The sequence below is a fragment of the Gambusia affinis genome, linkage group LG01, assembly GCF_019740435.1.
Source record: "Gambusia affinis linkage group LG01, SWU_Gaff_1.0, whole genome shotgun sequence".
NCBI lineage: Eukaryota > Metazoa > Chordata > Actinopteri > Cyprinodontiformes > Poeciliidae > Gambusia > Gambusia affinis.
This window is the reverse complement of record NC_057868.1, coordinates 8,155,390-8,175,185: the sequence shown is the minus strand read 5'-3', so window position 1 is coordinate 8,175,185 and position 19,796 is coordinate 8,155,390. Positions and strand designations below refer to the sequence as shown.

At 40.9% G+C, this 19,796-nt stretch overlaps 2 protein-coding genes across 4 annotated transcripts; one reads left to right on the top strand and one right to left on the bottom strand.

Moving 5' to 3' along the window:
• The first annotated feature begins 1,312 nt into the window (after nt 1–1,312).
• On the top strand, nt 1,313–7,097 carry ca6 (carbonic anhydrase VI). The gene is made up of 10 exons (XM_044122400.1): nt 1,313–1,470; nt 2,102–2,281; nt 2,546–2,694; nt 2,794–2,889; nt 4,168–4,234; nt 4,303–4,460; nt 4,574–4,700; nt 4,822–4,905; nt 4,988–5,017; nt 6,010–7,097. The coding sequence occupies exons 1-10, from the start codon at nt 1,383–1,385 to the stop codon at nt 6,639–6,641; spliced, it is 1,611 nt and encodes a 536-aa protein (XP_043978335.1). The 5' UTR covers nt 1,313–1,382; the 3' UTR covers nt 6,642–7,097.
• A 271-nt stretch (nt 7,098–7,368) lies between these two features.
• slc2a1a (solute carrier family 2 member 1a) lies at nt 7,369–19,008 on the bottom strand. 3 transcript variants are annotated; one of them, XM_044122412.1, is made up of 14 exons: nt 18,906–19,008; nt 14,806–14,904; nt 14,600–14,698; nt 14,348–14,508; nt 14,141–14,265; nt 12,549–12,701; nt 12,337–12,462; nt 12,060–12,247; nt 11,831–11,941; nt 11,619–11,720; nt 9,674–9,749; nt 9,313–9,440; nt 7,608–7,769; nt 7,369–7,441 (listed from the first exon to the last, which is right to left on the bottom strand). In XM_044122412.1, the coding sequence occupies exons 2-14, from the start codon at nt 14,860–14,862 to the stop codon at nt 7,385–7,387; spliced, it is 1,545 nt and encodes a 514-aa protein (XP_043978347.1). In that variant the 5' UTR covers nt 14,863–14,904; nt 18,906–19,008; the 3' UTR covers nt 7,369–7,384. The 3 variants fall into 3 exon arrangements, with proteins under 3 accessions (XP_043978347.1, XP_043978365.1, XP_043978356.1); XM_044122430.1 differs by lacking the exon at nt 18,906–19,008 and adding an exon at nt 18,548–18,614; XM_044122421.1 differs by lacking the exon at nt 18,906–19,008 and adding an exon at nt 18,294–18,390.
• Nucleotides 19,009–19,796: the final 788 nt, after the last annotated feature.

The window sequence follows — 19,796 nt, the reverse complement described above, 5'->3', positions numbered from 1 at the left end:
GCCTCAAGGAAAACTGACTAAACCGACACGCAGAGACTGAAAAGGTGTCGGTGGGACACTCAGAGTAAAGAAGCAGCTATAAACTGGACTCTCCAAGACTAAAGAACCGTTGTTTGGATACTCTGAGTCAGACACACTGGGCCTGAAAACTAAACATCGTTTATCATTTGGACACACACGTTGTCGTCCTGGCAGCCGCAGACTGGAAAGGAGGAAGAAGTCACAACCTGAAGAGAGAAGAACACATGCCAAGACCTTTGAGGAGGTTTCATCTATATAACCCGACACTGAAAAGGAAACATTGAGCCAAGGCCATCAGCCGAACCTGAGAACAAGAGAGGACTATGGACCAGACTGAAAAGGAAATGTTAGCTGAAGAAAATGGAGTGAATCACATGAGATTAATTAGGTGGTTTTACTTAACTTTTATTTCACCAGGAAAATTCCATTGAGATTAAAAACCTCTTTTGCAAGAGAATGGAGTAAACTAAGATACTGGGGGAAATAAAATGGAGGAATGATACATATATGCTACAATCGAAATAAGGAACAAAGCAACCCAGGGTTATTTTTTAACATGCAGCGGTTGAAAAGCATTTGTCAAACACACGTTCACCTTTTGGTTGGTCTCCAGGTAAAAATATATCATTGAGAAATCCAATGAAAATTGCTTATTAATTTTTCCTATTACAACATCCGAGGGCTGCGTCCTCACACACTCGAGAAGGAAATCAAGTTGTCAACAGGTCGGGCATCTCAGGTAACGCATGTTGCAACTGATGCGCAAGGTGGTGGTCTGTAATTCAGTGTTACAGATCACATGATAATGGGATGGCTTTATCAACCTGGATCTGTCCTCTTTTTTTTTTTTTTTTTTTTTCTCAGAATGTTTTAGGTTTGCACCAACAGTGACATTGGCATGACTCCGCTTGTTCAGCTTCCTTTGAAGTCCTATAGCATACTTATGTTAGTCTGAGCACATTTTTGTCACACCTGTCAACAACTGGAGAGTTACAAAAGAGACTTTTCCAGAAGAGAAAGGGTAATAAATGTAGAGATATGTTCATCCAATACACGATTCTTTAAAACAAACAAACAAAAAACAACTATAGAGACCAAATTTGTTCTCTGCACAAATTGCAAATGTTCTGACTACAACAGCCACTTGCATTTTCTTTCAAATCCTGAACTAAATTAGGAACACATTTCAGAGTCTGACTACGTCAGATTGCTGCCTTTTCCAGTCACTTTGGCATTGCTGAGGAGCGCCCTGGGCGGTTTCAGCAGAGCGCAACACCTCCCCTCACCACATGTGGGTTAAATGCAGAGAGCAGCCCTCCGCGGGCTGTCAGTGTCCTGCGTGACGGATCCGGGGCGCAGTGATGGAGATCCTCTCCGCGTTTATCTCAGCCGCTCTTGTGTGCCTGGTTAATGCCGGAGCCCATACTGATATACACTGGACATACCAAGGTGGGCTTCCTTTCCGCTTTTTGAATATAATCATTAAAGTCCTGTTTTACATGATTGAAGCTGGCTGTCCTGGTGCGCAAAACACGCGTAAAGTAGCGCCGCGCGGATTAGACTTTACGTAGGACACAGAGTAGGTGAAAAAAAACTTTTGTTGTTGATGTTTTTTGTTTGTTTGTTTGTTTGTTTGTTTTTTTGTAACTCGAGTGAGTTTATTACGATTTTTTACATTTTTACGTGAATCCTGGGTGTTGAATTTCCATGCGCCTTACATCTGCCAAGTACATTTTGGAAAACTACCGCTGCGGCATTTGGAGCTTGTTAGGACACATCCATCGGAACAAATTATACTGGTAGTTGGACAGAGCAGCTGCTGTTAACATTTCTGTGGCGAACAACCCAATATTATTGGTTTATTCGCCACAGAATATCCAATATCCCGCACCGGCAACATCCAGTTGAACAAGTTCTATGCGCTCTTTTTTTTATTTATCTTTCCACAAACAGTCGTAACATGATCCATGCTAATATTTGGAATCGTGCATGGTATTCCAGTGGTGTGTACCTTTTTTTTTTCTTTAAATATTATTATTATTTCTGACGGTGGATAAATGTCTGCCTGTTTTCAACGCAGAGGGAGCCTTGGATCAGAGGCACTGGGCAACCAAATACCCAGCATGTGGAGGCAAGAAGCAGTCGCCGATTGACATCCAGCGGCGCAACGTCAAGTTCAACCAAAACATGCTGCAGCTGGAGCTGAGCGGGTATGGCCCTCAGAAGGGAAACTTCCGCATGACCAACAACGGGCACACAGGTAAGAGTGATAAAGAGCAGAAATGACTGAAAATTGAGCTGAAAGTTTTGGCTCATGTTTAGCTTAATTTTTGCCCTGATAGTGAGCCATATACGATGCACATATATATATATATATATATATATATATATATATATATATAAATGAGACACAGTACAAAGTCTGTCTTCTCGTTTGTTTCATGCCATCTGTAAACGTCTGAAACTCAACAGCTGTACTGTAAAGTATTCATGATCGGTGATGAAATCTTTATGCTGGCTTCAGTTCAAATCGACCTGCCTCCCTCCATGACAATCACCAACGGCCTCCCGGGTAAGTTCACAGCTGTCCAGATGCACCTGCACTGGGGCGGCCTGGACCTGGAGGAGAGCGGGGCGGAGCACACCATAGACGGCAGCCGCTACATGGCGGAGGTGGGTGGACGATGAAAGCAACAGTAAAGCAGTTTTTTTTTGTTTTTGTTTTTTCAGTTCAAACTTAATGTGTTCTTTGTTTTCTCCTTCCCCCTGCAGCTCCACGTTGTTCATTATAATTCTGACAAGTACAAGAGCTTCTCTGAGGCCAAAGATAAGTCGGACGGCTTGGCAGTGCTCGCCTTTGTCTATGATGTACGTGAGCACAAACACTTCTTCCTCTGCTTGTCTGTTCAGTTCGGCACCTTATTCACCTCAGAAAAGAAAATAATAATAATATTTTTAAAAAGCATGAGAAGAAAAATGAGCTTTTGTTCTGTTGGAGGAGGTTTCAAAGACGTCTTTGTGCTAAAAAGAGAAATACATATAAATAGTAATCCGGTGGTCTTTGAAGTTGATTGTTTTTGCCATAATGTATCGAAGGCTTTATTGAGTATTTGGCTGAGCACCGACTCGTTGAAAGAGAGTTTTATCCAGCAGTCTGCGACAAGTCTGACCTCTGAGACACTTCCTCCCCCGTCCTTTGAGGTCGTTGCTGCGGCAACGCCTCAGCCGGCATCCACGCTGACAGCAGCGCAGAGCAGTCTGTCCGTCTCTGTTGGACAATTTGATTCTGAAAGGAGAAATGCTGCTTTGGGGGCAAATTAAATTTCAATTTGGCAAAACATCCCTCCGTGAAATGCTAGGTTTTTATGGTGAAAGGTTAAAGCGGTAAATATCTTCCCAGGTGGAGATAAACCTCACCTTGTCCTGATTTAGTATTAACTCAGACCTTGAATAACATCTTACAACCACATTCAATTTACCTTTAAGATTAGTGAAGTGTCTTTGAATTTGATCCAATTTAAACCTCCTGGACCAGGTAAACTAGATTAAGATTACAAGTCTCTATTTTAGGTAATATTTTAACTGCTTTCAACCTCTTGACCAAACCTCTCTAGTCCTGGAACTGGGGTGTATTTTTAAATAATCCAAGCTAAAACAAAAAAAAGCACCAAAAGCAATAAATAAGACAGAAATAAAATGGATTATGAAGTCCTTCAAACAAATATTACCTGTCAGAATGAAAAGGATCATCCTCATTTTTATTTAACAGGCGATTAATTGATCAGCGGTTTATTGCAACAGATCAATTAATCGCGTGCAAATAATCTATCCACGTGAATCCTGGATCCTGAAGTGACATCAGAACCTCTAATTATCCATTTTCCATGACCTGGTTTGGAGCCCAAATCTCTGTACAATTCAGAACATGACTTGAGCCCGTTTGAACAGTTGTTTTGTTAAACAAACGATTGACATTTGTAAGAGACATTTGTTTTGATTTTATAGTCTCGCCAAGCAGGATTTTTAAGCACCCAGACGTAAAGTCGTCACAGCGCGTGACTGTACGAAGCAAAACTGCGGGAGTAACAAGGTGGTTTTTCACTTGACACGAGTAAAGTAAGCCAAGACTTTCTGCTTCATTTCCAGTATGGTCACTTTGAGAACACCTATTACAGCGACTTCATATCCAACCTGGAGAAAATCAAGTACGCAGGTGAGTTCTCCTCTTCGCAGCTCGACCTCCTCAGAGCTCCTTTGACTCTGACGTTGCGTCCCCGTCAGGTCAGAGCATGAACATATCCAGCATCGACGTGCGCTCCATGCTCCCGGAGAACCTCAGCCACTTCTTCAGGTACGAGGGCTCCCTCACCACGCCCCCCTGCTTCGAGAGCATCATCTGGACCGTGTTCGACACGCCCATCACTCTGTCACACAACCAGGTATGACGGGAGGGGTGGGGAGAGGGAAACAAAAAACACGTGGAGACAGCAAGCCCTAACTGGAAGTGGTCTTACTGGTTTCATTACCCTTGCCCTCTTTGTGCTGCACCCAGATCAGGAAGCTGGAGGGCACTCTGATGGACCTGGAAAACAAGACCCTGTGGAATGATTACCGCATCGCTCAGCCGCTCAATGACCGCGTCGTGGAGTCTTCCTTCCTGCCACGCTTTGGGAAAGGAAGTGCGTGGTGACGCGCCAATCACCGATTCCTCAGAAACCCAGTGAATCTGCAGATCTTGTTTTTTTTTTGTTTTTTTTTCATTTCAGTCATTTTCTTTTCTGCTTTTATTTGCCTCCGCAGCGTTTTGTCAGCAAGATGAAATCGAATCTAAGCTCCTGAAGATCGAGGATATGATCACGTCTCTTGGAAAGAATATGTATTCAGGTGCTTGAAACTGTTGGATCTGAGCGCATGATGGAAGATCTCCCTTTGACCTCTGTAACCATTTTTATTTATTCCTCTCTAGGAATCTCCAGATCAAGGCCTTCCAAATATGGTACAGTCTTTTTTTGCACATATCACCCAACAATAGCATTTTTTTTTCAATAATAATAATAAAAAATACACTCACAATAAACACACAGCTGAATATCAGAGTTTGGACTTTAAAAATCAATGGATGACATACACACAACACACACAACACTGGCCACTTCTGCTTTGTGTGTGTTTGGGTTGATGACAACACACAAATCTTGAGGCTCAAGATTCAATCTGATTATCTGGGTAGAACCCCCCCCCATTTTGATGGATTGTGGAGCTATTGGGTTGAACTGAGCTCAATGTTGACCAGTCATGATTAGGAACACCTGATGAGTGCCAGACTGGACCTGCTGAATTTATTATATGCCTTAATAAGTATCTTTAATAAATAAAAAAGATGGCGAGTTTCAGTCTGTCTCGTGATCAGCTTTAGCAGAAGTAATCTGATGAAGCAGTTCTGCAAGAAACATCCTTTTTTATGACTTAAAAACCATCTTGATGGACTTTGTCAAAGAAGACATGTATATTAGTTTTCAAAAGCATTAAGGTTGAAAGTTACTCACTGAAGATCTTTAATATTGAGATCTGGCTGTAACAGTCTGACATTGTCCTCTTTGCAAGCTGCTGTCGTGTGTTTTATATTGCTGATGTGTTTCCCTTAAATCCTCTCTTATATGGTTCAAATGAGAGGAATCTGTTTAAAACAAAAATAAAACCATGTAAGTGAAGAAAAAAATCAACCAAAAACCTTTTATTCTCAGTCAAGGTAAAGCTTTTCGAGGACAAAAACTAAGAAAAAAGCTAATTAAATTTCCCCAAAAAAAAGAAAAGGTGTTTTTTCTAGGGGCTGGGGTAGACTTGAGTGTAACATTTCATAGCAAAACAAACAGAAAACCCGACTCTTTGTCTAAAGAGAATCCAAATTATTTCACCGTACCGTCTGCCCATTAGCTTTTAAAACCACACCACGCTTTAAAGATGTTTTTCCTTGTCTTTCTTCTCCAGAGCACGGGGAACTCTTTCCTCTGGTGCTCAACTTTGAAGACAGAAACTCTGTCAGCTATGCTCTGGCTCCCCTCCACCGCATGGATCTGGACGCCTTCACGGTCTGCATGCACGTTCTCCTCGGGGCCCCGGGGGTCCACACCGTCATCTCCTACTCCAGCGGCGGCCGCGACAACGAGCTGATGGTCTCCATCAGCGAGGACACGAATGCGAGGGAGGTGGGCCTCTGGATCGGCGACGAGTTTGTCAACATGCCGCACAGCTTCACGACCCAGGACTGGACCAACTACTGCGTCACCTGGTCGTCCCACTCGGGTGGGGTGGACCTGTGGATCAACGGCAGGGTGGGGGAGCAGAGGCACCTGCAGAGCGGCCACAGCATCAACCTCGCCGGCGCGTTCGTGTTGGGCAAAGACCAGGACGGGGTGCTGGGGATCTCCGACTCGGACGCCTTCGTGGGTAAGATGACGGACGTGAACGTGTGGGACTACGTGCTGACCACCGCGGAGATCCGAGACCAGTTTGTGTGCGGGAGGAACAGCACCGTGGTGGGGAACGTGTTGAGCTGGGGCAGCAGCAGATTCAAGATGTACGGCGGCGTGCAGCTGGACAACCAGTACAGGTGCTCCTGAGGTGGCTCAATAGATTCCAAGTAAAATATTCCAAATTTGACGCTTTCCGTGTGAATTAACTGGCATTTGGATTTAAACATCATACGCGAAACATGAGTATTAAAACGTGCTTTTATCATAAAGAGAAATATTTGCAAAACAATAATCAACTCGTGCTTGACCTTCGGTGATCTGTGGGTTCGAATGTGTGGCTTCAATAGCCTGGGGTTGTGGAAATCATCTGTGGAGGAATGCAAAGTGCATGTGGGGGGGTGGGGGGGGGGTGTTGTGGAAATCATCTGTGGAAGAATGCAGAGTGCATGTGGGGGAGGGGGGGAGGTGTTGCCCTCAATACCCTGGCAGTAAGCAGTATGCTGCTTGATTGTGAGGAACAGTAAAAAAAAGTGTACATGCATAAAATCTGGTTGTTTTACTCCCAATAATGCAATAAATTATTTTTACAAGCTGTAAACTTGAGATGTATTCCCATTTGCTTCTTTGAATTCCAGTTAATTCCCATTGAAATATGCCACCGTACTCCTGAAATCACCTCCTCTGTTGGTTTTAAAACGAGCCTACTGCGCTGCGAACCCCCCACAACATCACGGCTGATGGTGTGAGCTTTTCAAATGTTCATGGTCATGAAGGATAAAATGCCCGTCAGGCTCTTGCAGATCAATATTTAAAATGTGTGTCACAGCTTCAGCCATGCATTCATGTCTTTGCTTCATAAATAAAGACCTACATGAACGGTTTGGGTTTCTTTATTGACTCAAGCACCCATAGTCATCTTCTTCAGAGGAGTCCTCTTTGCTTGTATTCTGCAAAAGAATGTTCAAAGACAAACAGTCTGAGTCTGAATCGCTGCAAAGACAAAGACTAGAGCCTAAATAAAACCACCTAAGTCTTTCGCTCCATCATGCAGCTAATATTCATGCTTCATGCTTTCATTTATTTCCTTAAAAGGGTATCATGTTCCATTAGTACCTTTCTCGAGTCCTCTTTGTTCATATTGTTCATATAGTCAAACAACCTGGCAATCTCCAGGAAGCTCTTCTGCTTGGTTTCGAACACCGCGATGAAGATGAAGATCAGCGTCACAAAGCAGACGCCGGCAAAAAGAAGGAAGCTGAAGGGACCTAGGTCTCTCTGAAAGAGAGAGGGACAGGGAAAATGATCTGCTTCTCCTCAGGAGGAGACGTTGTAAATATGTCAGGAAGACAGAAGTTGGTTGATTTTATGGAAATGCTCTTCTAGTTTTTCTGGTTTCTTCAACCTAAACATGTTCCACACTTGTCTTCTTTTTCATTTGTAGTGTTTTTCTTCATCTTGTAAGCTTTCACCACCATGTTTATCGAAAGAGAACGGCTTGAGTCAAAGCTAATGGGTGCATGATGTTTTCTTACTGGAAAGGCCCAGTACTGGTTTGCAAACCTGTCACACGTCCAGAACCGCTGGATATAAACCTTTTTTTTTTTTTTTTCTTTTGGCAAATGAACATGAACAGACTTCTAGCTACAAACTTTGGCCATATCTTCTAAAAGTTTAACACAACACCATCATGGCGGTTTCTGAGGAGTCTCAGATTCAGCGTGGATCAACTCAAAAATCTTGAGCCGTAAAATATTTTGGCAAAAACTCTTCATGGACACCAGACTTTTACTTTTTGAGATACCTTATGTTATTGAGATTTTACTGTATGTGCGACAGACCAACATAAAGTTACGCATAATTATGAAATATGATGAAAAATGTCCAAATGGTCTCATTTAACCGAAGCAACTTCTTCCACATGTTTGCTGCGTCTCCTTCATGACTTGAGGCCAAATGCAAACGTTTAATGGGTTTCTTTTCCAGCTGAAGTTGAGAGGATGGATTCAAAATATCTGTAGCATCGGTACCAAGTCGATATCAGCATCGGATTGATACTTGCAAGGTAAGATTGATACTTTAGATCCAGATTCCTGCTTGAAATTTTATTCTATTTTTGTACTGCAGTTTCTCAACTCTACCATAAAAATAACAGGCATTTTGCTTTGAGTTGCTCTCAAATTGTAATATTTTGCACGTTGATTACTTAGGAAAAAGTGCAAGTAAATTGTGCTAATGCTATTAAAGTATTTTGCAGATACTTATAAACTACGTCCAAATTGTGTCGTAGGTTTGAACAGAATAATTCACACCTACATAAAGACTTAAGATGAGACGACTGATGATGTATCAAACATAAACAATGAGCATTGGCATCATTTTACGTAGCAGAGGTAAAATCTCTGTACTTACTTGGCACCAGAGAAAAACCAAAATATGTAATATCGCATACATCTAATAAAATCAGATGAACCCCATTAACCAAAGAAATGGTGATTAGTCAAGAAAATGAATGAAAGCCATGCATCCTTTTGCTTTACTTGTGCCACTTTGTGTTGGTCTATGACACAAAATCCCAATAAAACAAAACACGAAAAAGTTCAAGGGGTAAATACTTTGGTTTGTCTATTAAGTAAAATTCCCTTCATAGCAGAAAAGTAAATACATATAGTAAGTGGAGGAAACTAACTTTTTATTAGATGTAAATACTATGACGGCGACTTGCCTTGCTGATTTCACTTTGAACAAAATAAATAAATACATTTGCACTTAATAAAAACATACTGACAAAATAAGCTTTGGTGTCTCTTGTTTAACAAACCTCCATGTAGGGGAAAATGATGCCCACAATAAAGTTGGAAATCCAGTGGATGGAGCCACCAAGCATGAAGGCCGCTGGCCGAGCCGAATGCATGAATATCTCAGTGGTCAACACGTTTGGAACGGGGCCTGCCGAACACATACACACACACACACACACACACACACACACAGGGCTAACCACAACCGAAACACTGCAACACACACCAGTCCTCTCAAGCCAAAGAAAGGAGGCTGCCATGGCAGAGCGCTGAATTTACAGAATCTGTGATTGCATGTCTGGTTCAAGCACCACTTCAGATAATGGAGCGCTCTGTTGTAAGCAGTGTGTGAGGGAATAACCACAGGTGAGTCAGACTTACTGGGTCCGATGGCATGTCCCATAACGTAGAGGATGACACAAATGATGCTGATGTAAGATAGCCATGGCACGCTCTCCTATCAACAAACAGGCAATGTTTTCATCAATCCCCTCATTTGTTGGCAGCAGAAATGTTCAACAACCTACAAAATACACTTTGGCAAGAGAGTATTTTGATCTTATCATCATTTTCAGGCATATTTTCTAACTCCAAGCTCAACAAACTTGAATGCTTATGGGTTTAATCGCTGTTGGTGATGTGCATCTGTGTAATGACGGAGGGAGTGACCTAAGGAGGTCAACACTATATAACAAGACGCTGAAAATAATTAGTCGGATTCTTTTCTTTAGGTAAAACGGGATTGAGCTGACTCTGAAAAGCAAAAAGTCATGTCTCTCAGAGAGATGCAGAACTCTTGAGATTAAAAAGATATTAGGGCTTGATCGAAGAGGGCACTGCAGTTGGTGATTAACAAAAATGATCCTCAAAGATAAGACTTGCCTGATAACTCTGCCCACACAGCGTAAATGCCATAAAGTCTATCAGGAAGCAAAGCAATAAATACATACAATATGAATTAGCATTTTTTTTTTTTCACAGTAGCCCACTGCGTGTACGTTCATTCATCATCATTGTGCGATGTCACCGCTATCAGTCTGAATCCAACGCTTTCAAGGACAGACTGTGCTCTGGGCTACGTCTCTCTATTACTGAGAGGTTCTTGCTGGCATTTTGGTTTTTAGTGTCTCGGATTTTTAACAACCTCAGCAAACAGAGATGCGGGATCATCGTTTTATTCCTTGGAGCAGGTGCAAACCGCAGGTGTAAACTATCAAACACCACAGAGCAGTTTTTGCTATTTGGGCCTCGTACTTCAGTTGTTTGCCTGATTAAAACGTCTAAATTAAATGGATTATTTGCGCGATTGTCCCATTGCTGGAAGATTTATTTCTTCCATTTACTTTTTTCTGCAGTACTGAATCTTGTCCATGTTACTTAGCGGGTTGTTATAATTGCAACCTGACATTCTCTGACATTATGCATCGTAAAAACGTAATGCTTTGTTATTTTTCTTCACTTTTTGCGATCGTCTGTGCTTCTTCAGACTGTTTCGGAGCATTTCAAACTGCTTTATCCAGACAGTTGATATTTCTCATAATAACAGCAGGATGTTTTCATAACCTTTATTGAAATAGAGGCAGTGAAAACAGCCAAGCAGGGAGAGTGTGTGTGCATTAAATATACGCATCGCTGCAAGGTCTGGGCATTCTCTTATTGAACTACAGAAAGTAAAGGTTAAACTTTATTGCTTAAAACATTTTTATAGTCTTCAGAGTGTAATGCACTTTTTTTTTTTATTATTTATGTGGGATCTTCACACATTTACAAAGCCTTATGTTTCCATACCAAAAACAAAAGAGACAGAACGATCAGAAACACTTCTTTTCAAGAATTGAACAACTGTAACACAATGTTCTACAACACTATAAATTATAGTAAGACAATACAGCTAAAATATTTCTGCTACACTTTTGTCAATTGATCAGAGTGACTATGGACTTGTAATAGTAATTGATTACTTTCTGTTTCCTTGGGTGTGTAAAGATGTTTTTACACATCCTCATTTCCCTAAAGCTGCTTTATCACAGGGTGTGACTTTAACTTGTTGTTCCCCAGTCTGCTATGCCAGATTCATTTCCCTAATGTGATTGACATGTATCAGTCTGGAAATGGTTACAAGGTCACTTCAGGTTTGAGACTCCAGGGAACAAGAATGAGATCCATTGTCCATAAATAAAAATGTCTGATGCTTTAAAATGTCAAAGAGTGGCCAAAAAACTAACAAAAAAAACATAAAACCAGAGAACGCTATAAAAAAAAGGCCAGTAGAGGGCACCAGAGGGTCGCGTTAAATCTGAGTCACGCTGCAGCTTTCACAGTTTACCTGGAAGATGAGTGCCACAGTCAGCACCACACAAGACCCGCAGCAGATCCCGAATCCCAGAAGAAGAAGAAGCCTTCGACCTGAGAACTCCACGATGCAGACCTGTGAGAAGAAGCTTCCTGTTCAGAGCTGAAGCTTCCAGCTGCCACAATAAGACTGCAGATTTTAGCTCTTCTACTTTATTTTTGTATTTATTGTTTCAAGATACGTACAGCTGCTATGGTCATGAAGACATTCACTGCACCTGTTCCCACTGTAACGTACTGGACGTCCTCCTCATTCACTCCGGCAGATCTATAAATACTATCCGCGTAGTAGTAGATCTGTAAAAGAAATGCATTGTTGAAAGAGATGAGGATAAATGGTGGCGCTTTGTAAAAGAAAATGTTTAAAGTAAAACAGATATGAGTGTGTTGAAGGTCAGAACGAATGGTGCCTCACCGCATTGACCCCGGACAGCTGCTGGCCCAGGTTCAAAACGACGATGATGACGATCTGCCAGCGGAGAAAGCTCTGGGCCAGCAGGGACAACACCGACATGCGACATTGTAGTTGCTCCACTATCACCTCGACAACAAGGTCCTCTACCTCGGCCTCCACATCGCGACGGCCACGCAGAAACTGCAACGCTGAGAGGGGCAAGAGACACCAAAACTCAATTGCGTTTAGTTTAGACGCGGCCATGTGAAGTGGTTTGTTTTCTGTCCTGGCTTCTTACCTTTTATGCCGGCCTTCTCGTCGTCCTTCTGGAAGATGAGGTACCTGGGACTCTCTGGGAAGAACGGCAGGAAAATCAACTGGAACACAGCGGGAACGGCTGTCAAGCCGAGCAGGAGGGTCCAGCCTGGATCGGAACACGGTCAGGTTTCATTTGAAGGCTGAGCGTGAGGAATAAAGCAGCAGCGAACATCAACTTGGATTTATGGGCACCTGTTTTGTTGCCGAGGCAGCTCCTGATGCCAAACACTTGTGCAGCGAGGATGCCAAAAGTGATGAAGACCTGTGGGATGATTCCAATGGCTCCTCGCAAGTTTCTGGGTGTGATTTCGCCCAGATACATTGGCACTACGTTGGACGACAGACCTGCAAACATGGATGGGGAAAAATGAAAATATATACACCAGCCTGAACTATAATGCTTTGCAAAAGTATTTCAACCTCTGTAACATTTTCCCATTTCACCATGCTACAACCAAGAACATTTTTCTGACTGATTTTGTAACATAATGTGCTCAAACAGCTTCAAGATGTTTGATTCAAGATGGGAAACGATTATTATCTTGACAGTTATTCAGAATTAATCTGTGCTTCTAACTGTGGAAGTTCAAAGGGCAAAGCAACAAACTCCCGGCAAATCCTATCTGGTTAAATGCGACTGCAATTAAAAACTAATCTTCATGGATTGATGTGCCAGGTTTCATTATTACATCCAAGTGATAAAAGCATTGAAATGTGTGAATGAGAGGAGTTTTTTTTAAATTCTTTTATTAAGTCAGTGACTTTAAAGTACAACTTGTGTGAACAAAAAGACTGAATTTGAAACTAGTTCTTGTTGAAGATGAACCGATGTTGAACAAATATAGTGACATGTTCTTTATCATCCACAAGAGGTTATTATATAACTCGTACCATATAACAAAGCGGTCATCAACAACTTTTAAACCTAATAACTTTGTCAATTTTTCAGTCAGTGAATTTTACTTGATCCTAAACTGACTGGCGGTGAGCGTTGTTAAGGTGCGAACCAAAAGAGGTCAATGGAGGGAACGCAAAGAAAAAAAACTTAAGGAAATGGTCAAAAACATTTATCTTCAAAGTGATAAACGATAAAAAATTATGTTTCTTTATATTTTGTGCAAATTTGGCCAAATGTAGAGTCAGTTAATTAAACTGACCAATCATAATTGTGGAATATTTCATCACAGTCTTTACAGCAAGTTTCAGCTCTTCTGTTATAATTAGCTGACTAACTTTGCGTAAAATGAACAGTGGGTTGCTTCGGCTCCCAAGCATCCACACAGAAGTAAAAAAATATATATTATTTTTCTCAAATTATTATATAATAATTGGGAACGTCCAAATTATTTTAAACAATAAGATGTTTCTTTTAAGAACTAACTACTCAAACAACACAAACAAAATCTTGAGCAGCACAAACGTTTGTCACCCGTTTTGTTTGATTCTGGTACAACTGTGAGTGCTAGTGGACCTTTCGCCTACATAAACCTTTAAACTGAAGCCGCCAAGCAGAAACAAAACGTTTTTTGCTGCACGACACAGAACAAAGGTAGCAATTTTGATTTCTGTGATGTTGGGGTGCTGGTTGATCTTTGACTGCCTTTAGAAACATTTTTTAATATCGTAAAGAGGATGGCAGCACAAACATTTGACGATTCTTTTTTAAGAGTTGAAGGAATTCGGGGGGGTGGGGGGGGGGCAACCGCATCCAGGTGACAGACCATAAAAAAACGATTGAGTTGAATACTTTTGCTCAACAAATGTTTTCAAATGAAATGTCCAACCTGCACATATTCCCACTATAATCCTGGCCACAATTATGAGCTCATAGGACTTGGCCATCTCACTGCATCCCATCATGATTGCCGGGACGATGGAGAAGATGTTGTTGAAGAGGAGGGTGCCCTTCCTGTTGCAGGATTGAAACCAATTAAAGACACAACCTGCTTCTAGATGCAGAACTGCAAAGCTGGCTGTGAGAGGCTTTTTACCTGCCGAGATTGTTAACCAGAGGCGCCACCATCAGAGCTCCAAGGAAGCCTCCGAGTGGGAACATGGATACGGTCACTGACCACAACATAGTCAGGAAGCTCTCTGGTATGGGCTCATTATAACGTTCAATGTAGGTTTTGTTGTAAAAGTCTCGCATGAACTGCAGAGAACAGAACAAGGCTGAAAGCGTCTCTGATCCAAATCTTACTATGAATGATTGTTTAAAAAAAACAAAACAAGAAAATAGTTACTGGTGCTGGAGAGTTGACTGAAGCAACGTTGTATCCATACTGGAAGGATGAACCAAACGAGGCGACAAGACTGGCTAGTACCAAAACTATTGATAGCTCCTAATGGGAGGGGGGACATGAGGAAAATCTTTCACAAACACAAATGTCATCCATAATGATTATTTAGACACAAGGACAGATCAGACAAAACAAACGCTGGTACTCACCCCCTGCAGCATCTGCGATTCCGTTTCCATGGCCATGGCGAGAATATCTCCAAACATAGCTGCGGTTTGTTTTTATCGCAGCGCTCCCGCTGGCGTGCCCTTTGGACATAAGATTAGAGAACGTGTTAAAGGTTTATGATTCAACCTGCGATTATTATTCTCATGCTGCTGACTTTGCTTTCAGGTCTAGAAAGTTAATTTACCTTCATGTAATGAACTTGAGATATATTAAATGACAGGCCGAAATTAGCGCAGATACACATGCAGTGCCTTGCAAAAGTGACCATCTCACATTATGTAGCATTACAACTAAAAACGTTGTAATGTTTGACTTTTTAACGTGATTAAATAGTCCATAAATGTGAAGTGATAGGAAAAAGATGCATGGGTTAGAAATGGATCACTGTGAACAACTTTTTTTTTACGACTTTCCACAGTCTCAGTTTGGACTTTGCATGGGAATATACATTGATCTAAACCAGGGGTCTCAAACTCCAGTCCTCGAGGGCCGCTGTCCGGCAGTTTTTAAATGTGCCTTAGGTAAAAAACACTGGAATGAAATGGCTTAATTACCTCCTCCTTGTGTAGATCAGTTCTCCAGAGCCTTAATGACCTAATTATTCTATTCAGGTGTGGTGCAGCAGAGGCACATCTAAAAGTTGCAGGACTGTGGCCCTTGAGGACTGGAGTTTGAGACCCCTGATCTAAACCCTCCTACTAAAGCTCTGCTTGCATGTTTGAGGTTGTAGGTTTCTCTTTTCTTTTTTTTAACCAATCAAATCTCTCTACAGTTTCCTTCCTGACTTGTCTGCTGTGCTCTCTGGTCATCATGGAGCCAAAGGAACATTTGAGGCCTTTAGAGAACAGCTGCATTTATACTGAGATTAAAGTTTGCAATTTCAGTCAGAATTGTTATTAAAGTATGCAATTTCATTCAATTTCATTCAGGAATCACCTGACTTTTAGCCATAAAAACCTGAAACCCATCCGCAGTGTTTGCATTATCCAATTACATTCTAATGAAATATACAAAATATTGTTGCTGAAGTGTGACAAAGGCATTGCGTTTGTATCACCCCACAGCTTTGTGACATGATAGCTATTTTTATCAATCTAGAAAAATTGATATAAACAGCTATTATATTAGGGCAATTACTGCCACTAAAAGATAAACAATGATAAGGCACCTTTACTGCTTTTAAAAGAATTACAACCGGACACTAAAGTGACAAACAGCTGCCAAAACTGTCACTCTTCATCCCTCTACAGTTTATTGGATCTGTCTGCTTTTATGGCACACTAAAGCTACATGAAAGAAGAAACTTCTGCAGGATCAATACAGTTGTATGTTTCTTCTTGTGCTTGCGCTATTTACAATATGTTATATGGTTCTTATCTCCAAAGTTAAGTCCATTTGCCTATAGAAGATTGCTTGTGTTGTTTGCTCAGGACAACACAAGTCCAGGTCCAGGACGTCTCGGTGCACACTGAAAAAAATACCTCTTTGGATGAACATTAAAAAAATCATGGAAAGGTTTTCCACCTGATTACTTTGCTTTATTTCAGCACCATGTAATTCTGTTACTCCTATTTAAAGCAAATGTGTTAGGTCAACTTAATGTATTAAGGTTATTCCAATGTAAAGCAGTTGTGTTGGCTCAACTTGTGTTATTATGGTTATTCCAATTTAAATCAAATGTTTTGGCTCAATTTAATTTATTAAGGTTGATTCAACTCATTTACTATAGTTGGACCCAATGTAATTTAAAAGAGCCAGCCCAACTAATTTGCAACGCTTTGGACCAAATAACTTAGTTGACTAAGATTAATGGCAATTTAGTTGAAACCAACTTTTTTTCCTCCGAAGAGTTTTTGCAGCTCTAGTGGCTCGTATTTTTTTTTTGAGACAGTAGGCAGACAGGGTGAGGACATGTGGCAAAGGTTGCCAGGACCGGGAGTCGAACCAGCAACATCTGCGTCGAGGACCAAGTCCTCCAAATGTGCAGTGTGCTAAACCCCTGCGCTGGAGAAACCATCTTATGTTACAGTGATACCTTCACACTACTTATTAAGTTGATCCGACTCATGGAAATTAAGTTGGCTCAACAAACATGCTTCATGCTGAAAGAAAGCTATCTAATGGTGTGGAAATCCTTTTCATGATTTGATTACGTTAATTCAAAGACTTTTCTTAAAAAAAGTCTTTTTTTAGAAAAAGACTTTTTTTACAGTTCTTAAATGCTGAAAGAAATTTAAGAACTGTTACAGTGCAGTTCTTAAATGTTAATCCAATAGTGCCCTGCAGAGAAAAACAAATATCTATAGTTTAATGTGTAACTAAAACCACTCTGAAGTCTTCCCAGGCGCAAAACAGTTATGTCGCATAATCTCTCGTGATCCCCTGACCTCGCTAGACCCTCTTCGGAGGGAACTGAATCTGACTAAATTGAATCACGTTATCTCAACTTGAGACAAAAACAATTGTCTCGCGTGAACTCACGTGACATCCCGTGATCTCACTCGGCTTCAGCACTATATCAGTCTGACTATAATGAATCGTGTTATCTCAACATGATTAAAAGTTAAACCAAAGATAACTCCGATATGAAATCTAGATTTGGGATGATTGCTTTTGCACTGTAAAAAATGAATTTAGGGGGTTATCAGATTAACAAAAGAATATCATGTACTTTTAACTAAATAATTTCATGTTTCAAACAAAAACGTGATACAATCACGTTTGTTTTGTTAACACAAACACCTGTGAAGGAAAGAAGAAAGGCATAGAATCTTAAGAATCATTTGCAAGATGAGTCGGGTGAGACTTTAAAATGATAAACCAACATGGGGGATTGTGTGTTAGGAATCTTATCAAAAATTTAATAAATAGTTTCCTGATTAAATCTGGCAAGGTGTTTCACTGGAAGCCCAGTTTAAAATGGACAGAAACATGAGGCTACCCACATAACATTTTGAGCAGCACTATTTCAACTGTGGCATTGAAAGAGTGAAACTTTAACTATCATTTACAATCTGTCACTGTAAAAAGGTTTAAAGATATCACAGCAGCCCAAAGACAAGTTTTATTGTTGGTTTAATAGATTACTCCTTGCTTATATAGGAAGGCTCACAAACCTCCTAAACCCTATAAGAGACAGGCAAACATGGTCTGTTTGTGGTACTTTGAATTGGTCTATCAAATAAGATGCTAATAAAATCTGTTGAAGATTGTCTTTGTAACAGAACAAAAAACTAGGTTTACTGAGGATTTAATAACTATGAGTCCGTGACATTTGTATAAAACAAATCCAATCTCTTGTTATATCTGGTAGAAGAGTTTATAAACTGTTGAAGCGCTGGCAGTGTACCAGAGAATGAAAGAGGTGTTATTAAAATCACCAGATTTAGTCACAAATGCATTGGGGTGACGTGTTCTCAGCAATGTAGTCAGTCATAGAGAAACAATGCAATAAATTCTCATGTCCAACCTGTTTGTTGAAAGCGTAGGACATGTCGTTTTAATGGCTGGAGAGACGTTTACTTATGCCTTCATAGAATCCGTTTTTGCATCAACATCCGCCACTTCGATCAAGCCAGAACACTTCCGGTTCATGTTAATTCACTCTTAAGTTTGCTTTACAGCGCCTATCGAAGTTTAAGACTTCCAATTATTTATTATTATTTAATAGGTTTTATGAAAACGAACAAATACATTCTTCATTTGAATCTCTGTCTCTCACTCTCTCTGTTTCTCTCTCTCCTTTTTTCAGGCTTTTTCTCTCCTCCAGGGTTTTCTGGTTCCAGCTGTATTATTTAAGCTTTTGCATCGTTGCTATGGTTACGCATAATAACAAATGGTCAAAAATTAGTAGAAATCAATCCAGGAGAACAGCATCCTAAACCAGAAAGACTGTCCTAAAAAAAAAAACAATTTTCCCGCCAGAAACGCAGGAATGAAAGTTTAACAAAAAAAGGGGAAGAAAAAGCAACAGAGCAACTCCAACTTGCTGCCACTTTGAGCGGCGTAATTTGAAGAATTAGCAAGGTACATGGCTATCTTTCTGTTTTCCTTTGCTAAAGAATAAAATACAGTTACTTGCCTTTACATCAATGAAGATCTTCTATTGTATGTACCCGATCCTCCAGCTGCTAGCACGGAGCTACGAAGCAGCGCTGAAAATCAGAATTCTTGTTGCCGAGGTGGCGGCTGTTGCTAAGTGACGTCTCCGTGGACGAACTATCTTGTTACGATGATATGTGGAGGAGCCGAACATGAATCATCTTGCAAATGATTCTTAAGTTTATATGCCTTTCTTCTTTTCTTCAGAGGTGTTTATTTTGTTAACACTTTATCTTTGGTCTAACTCCGATATGAAATCTATATTGAGCCGAACATGGTGGTCTCCATTAGAGATAGGGTGAGAAACTCAGACTAGAACCGCTGCTTCTTAAAATCGAGGGGAGCCAGTTTAGCTATTGTGGAGAAATTAAAAAATGTAACCAAGTATATTCATGCTTGGAGTGAGTTTTGTATATTTTTAATATCAAATATAATGCTTTTGCTACACCGTGTTAATAGCTGCGAGCTCATTTTGCAGCGTCTCCGTGTTATCGTGTTCTTCCATGCTCTCTGCTGGGGCTTTTTCGTGTTCGCTAGCTTCGTGTTCGGAGATTTCTTCCGTTACGGGCAGCTTTTCGGTTCTGTCTTGCTTTTCATAGTTTTTCCGGCTTCTTCTCTTGCTTATCCCACTCATGCTTTAGATTTATCTATCGAGTACCAATGTTGCTGTGGGAATTTTAACTAGGGTGACCATATTTTCATTTGGGAAAACCGGGACACCTTTGAGCGGGGGGTGGGGAGGCGACACCACGACACGTTGGACCGGGTCCTGCAAAAAACAGGACATTTCCTCACTTTCTGAAAATATCCCGGGACGCCCGGGACGGGACGTGAAATACGGACGTTTGGTCACCCTATTTTAACCCGACTT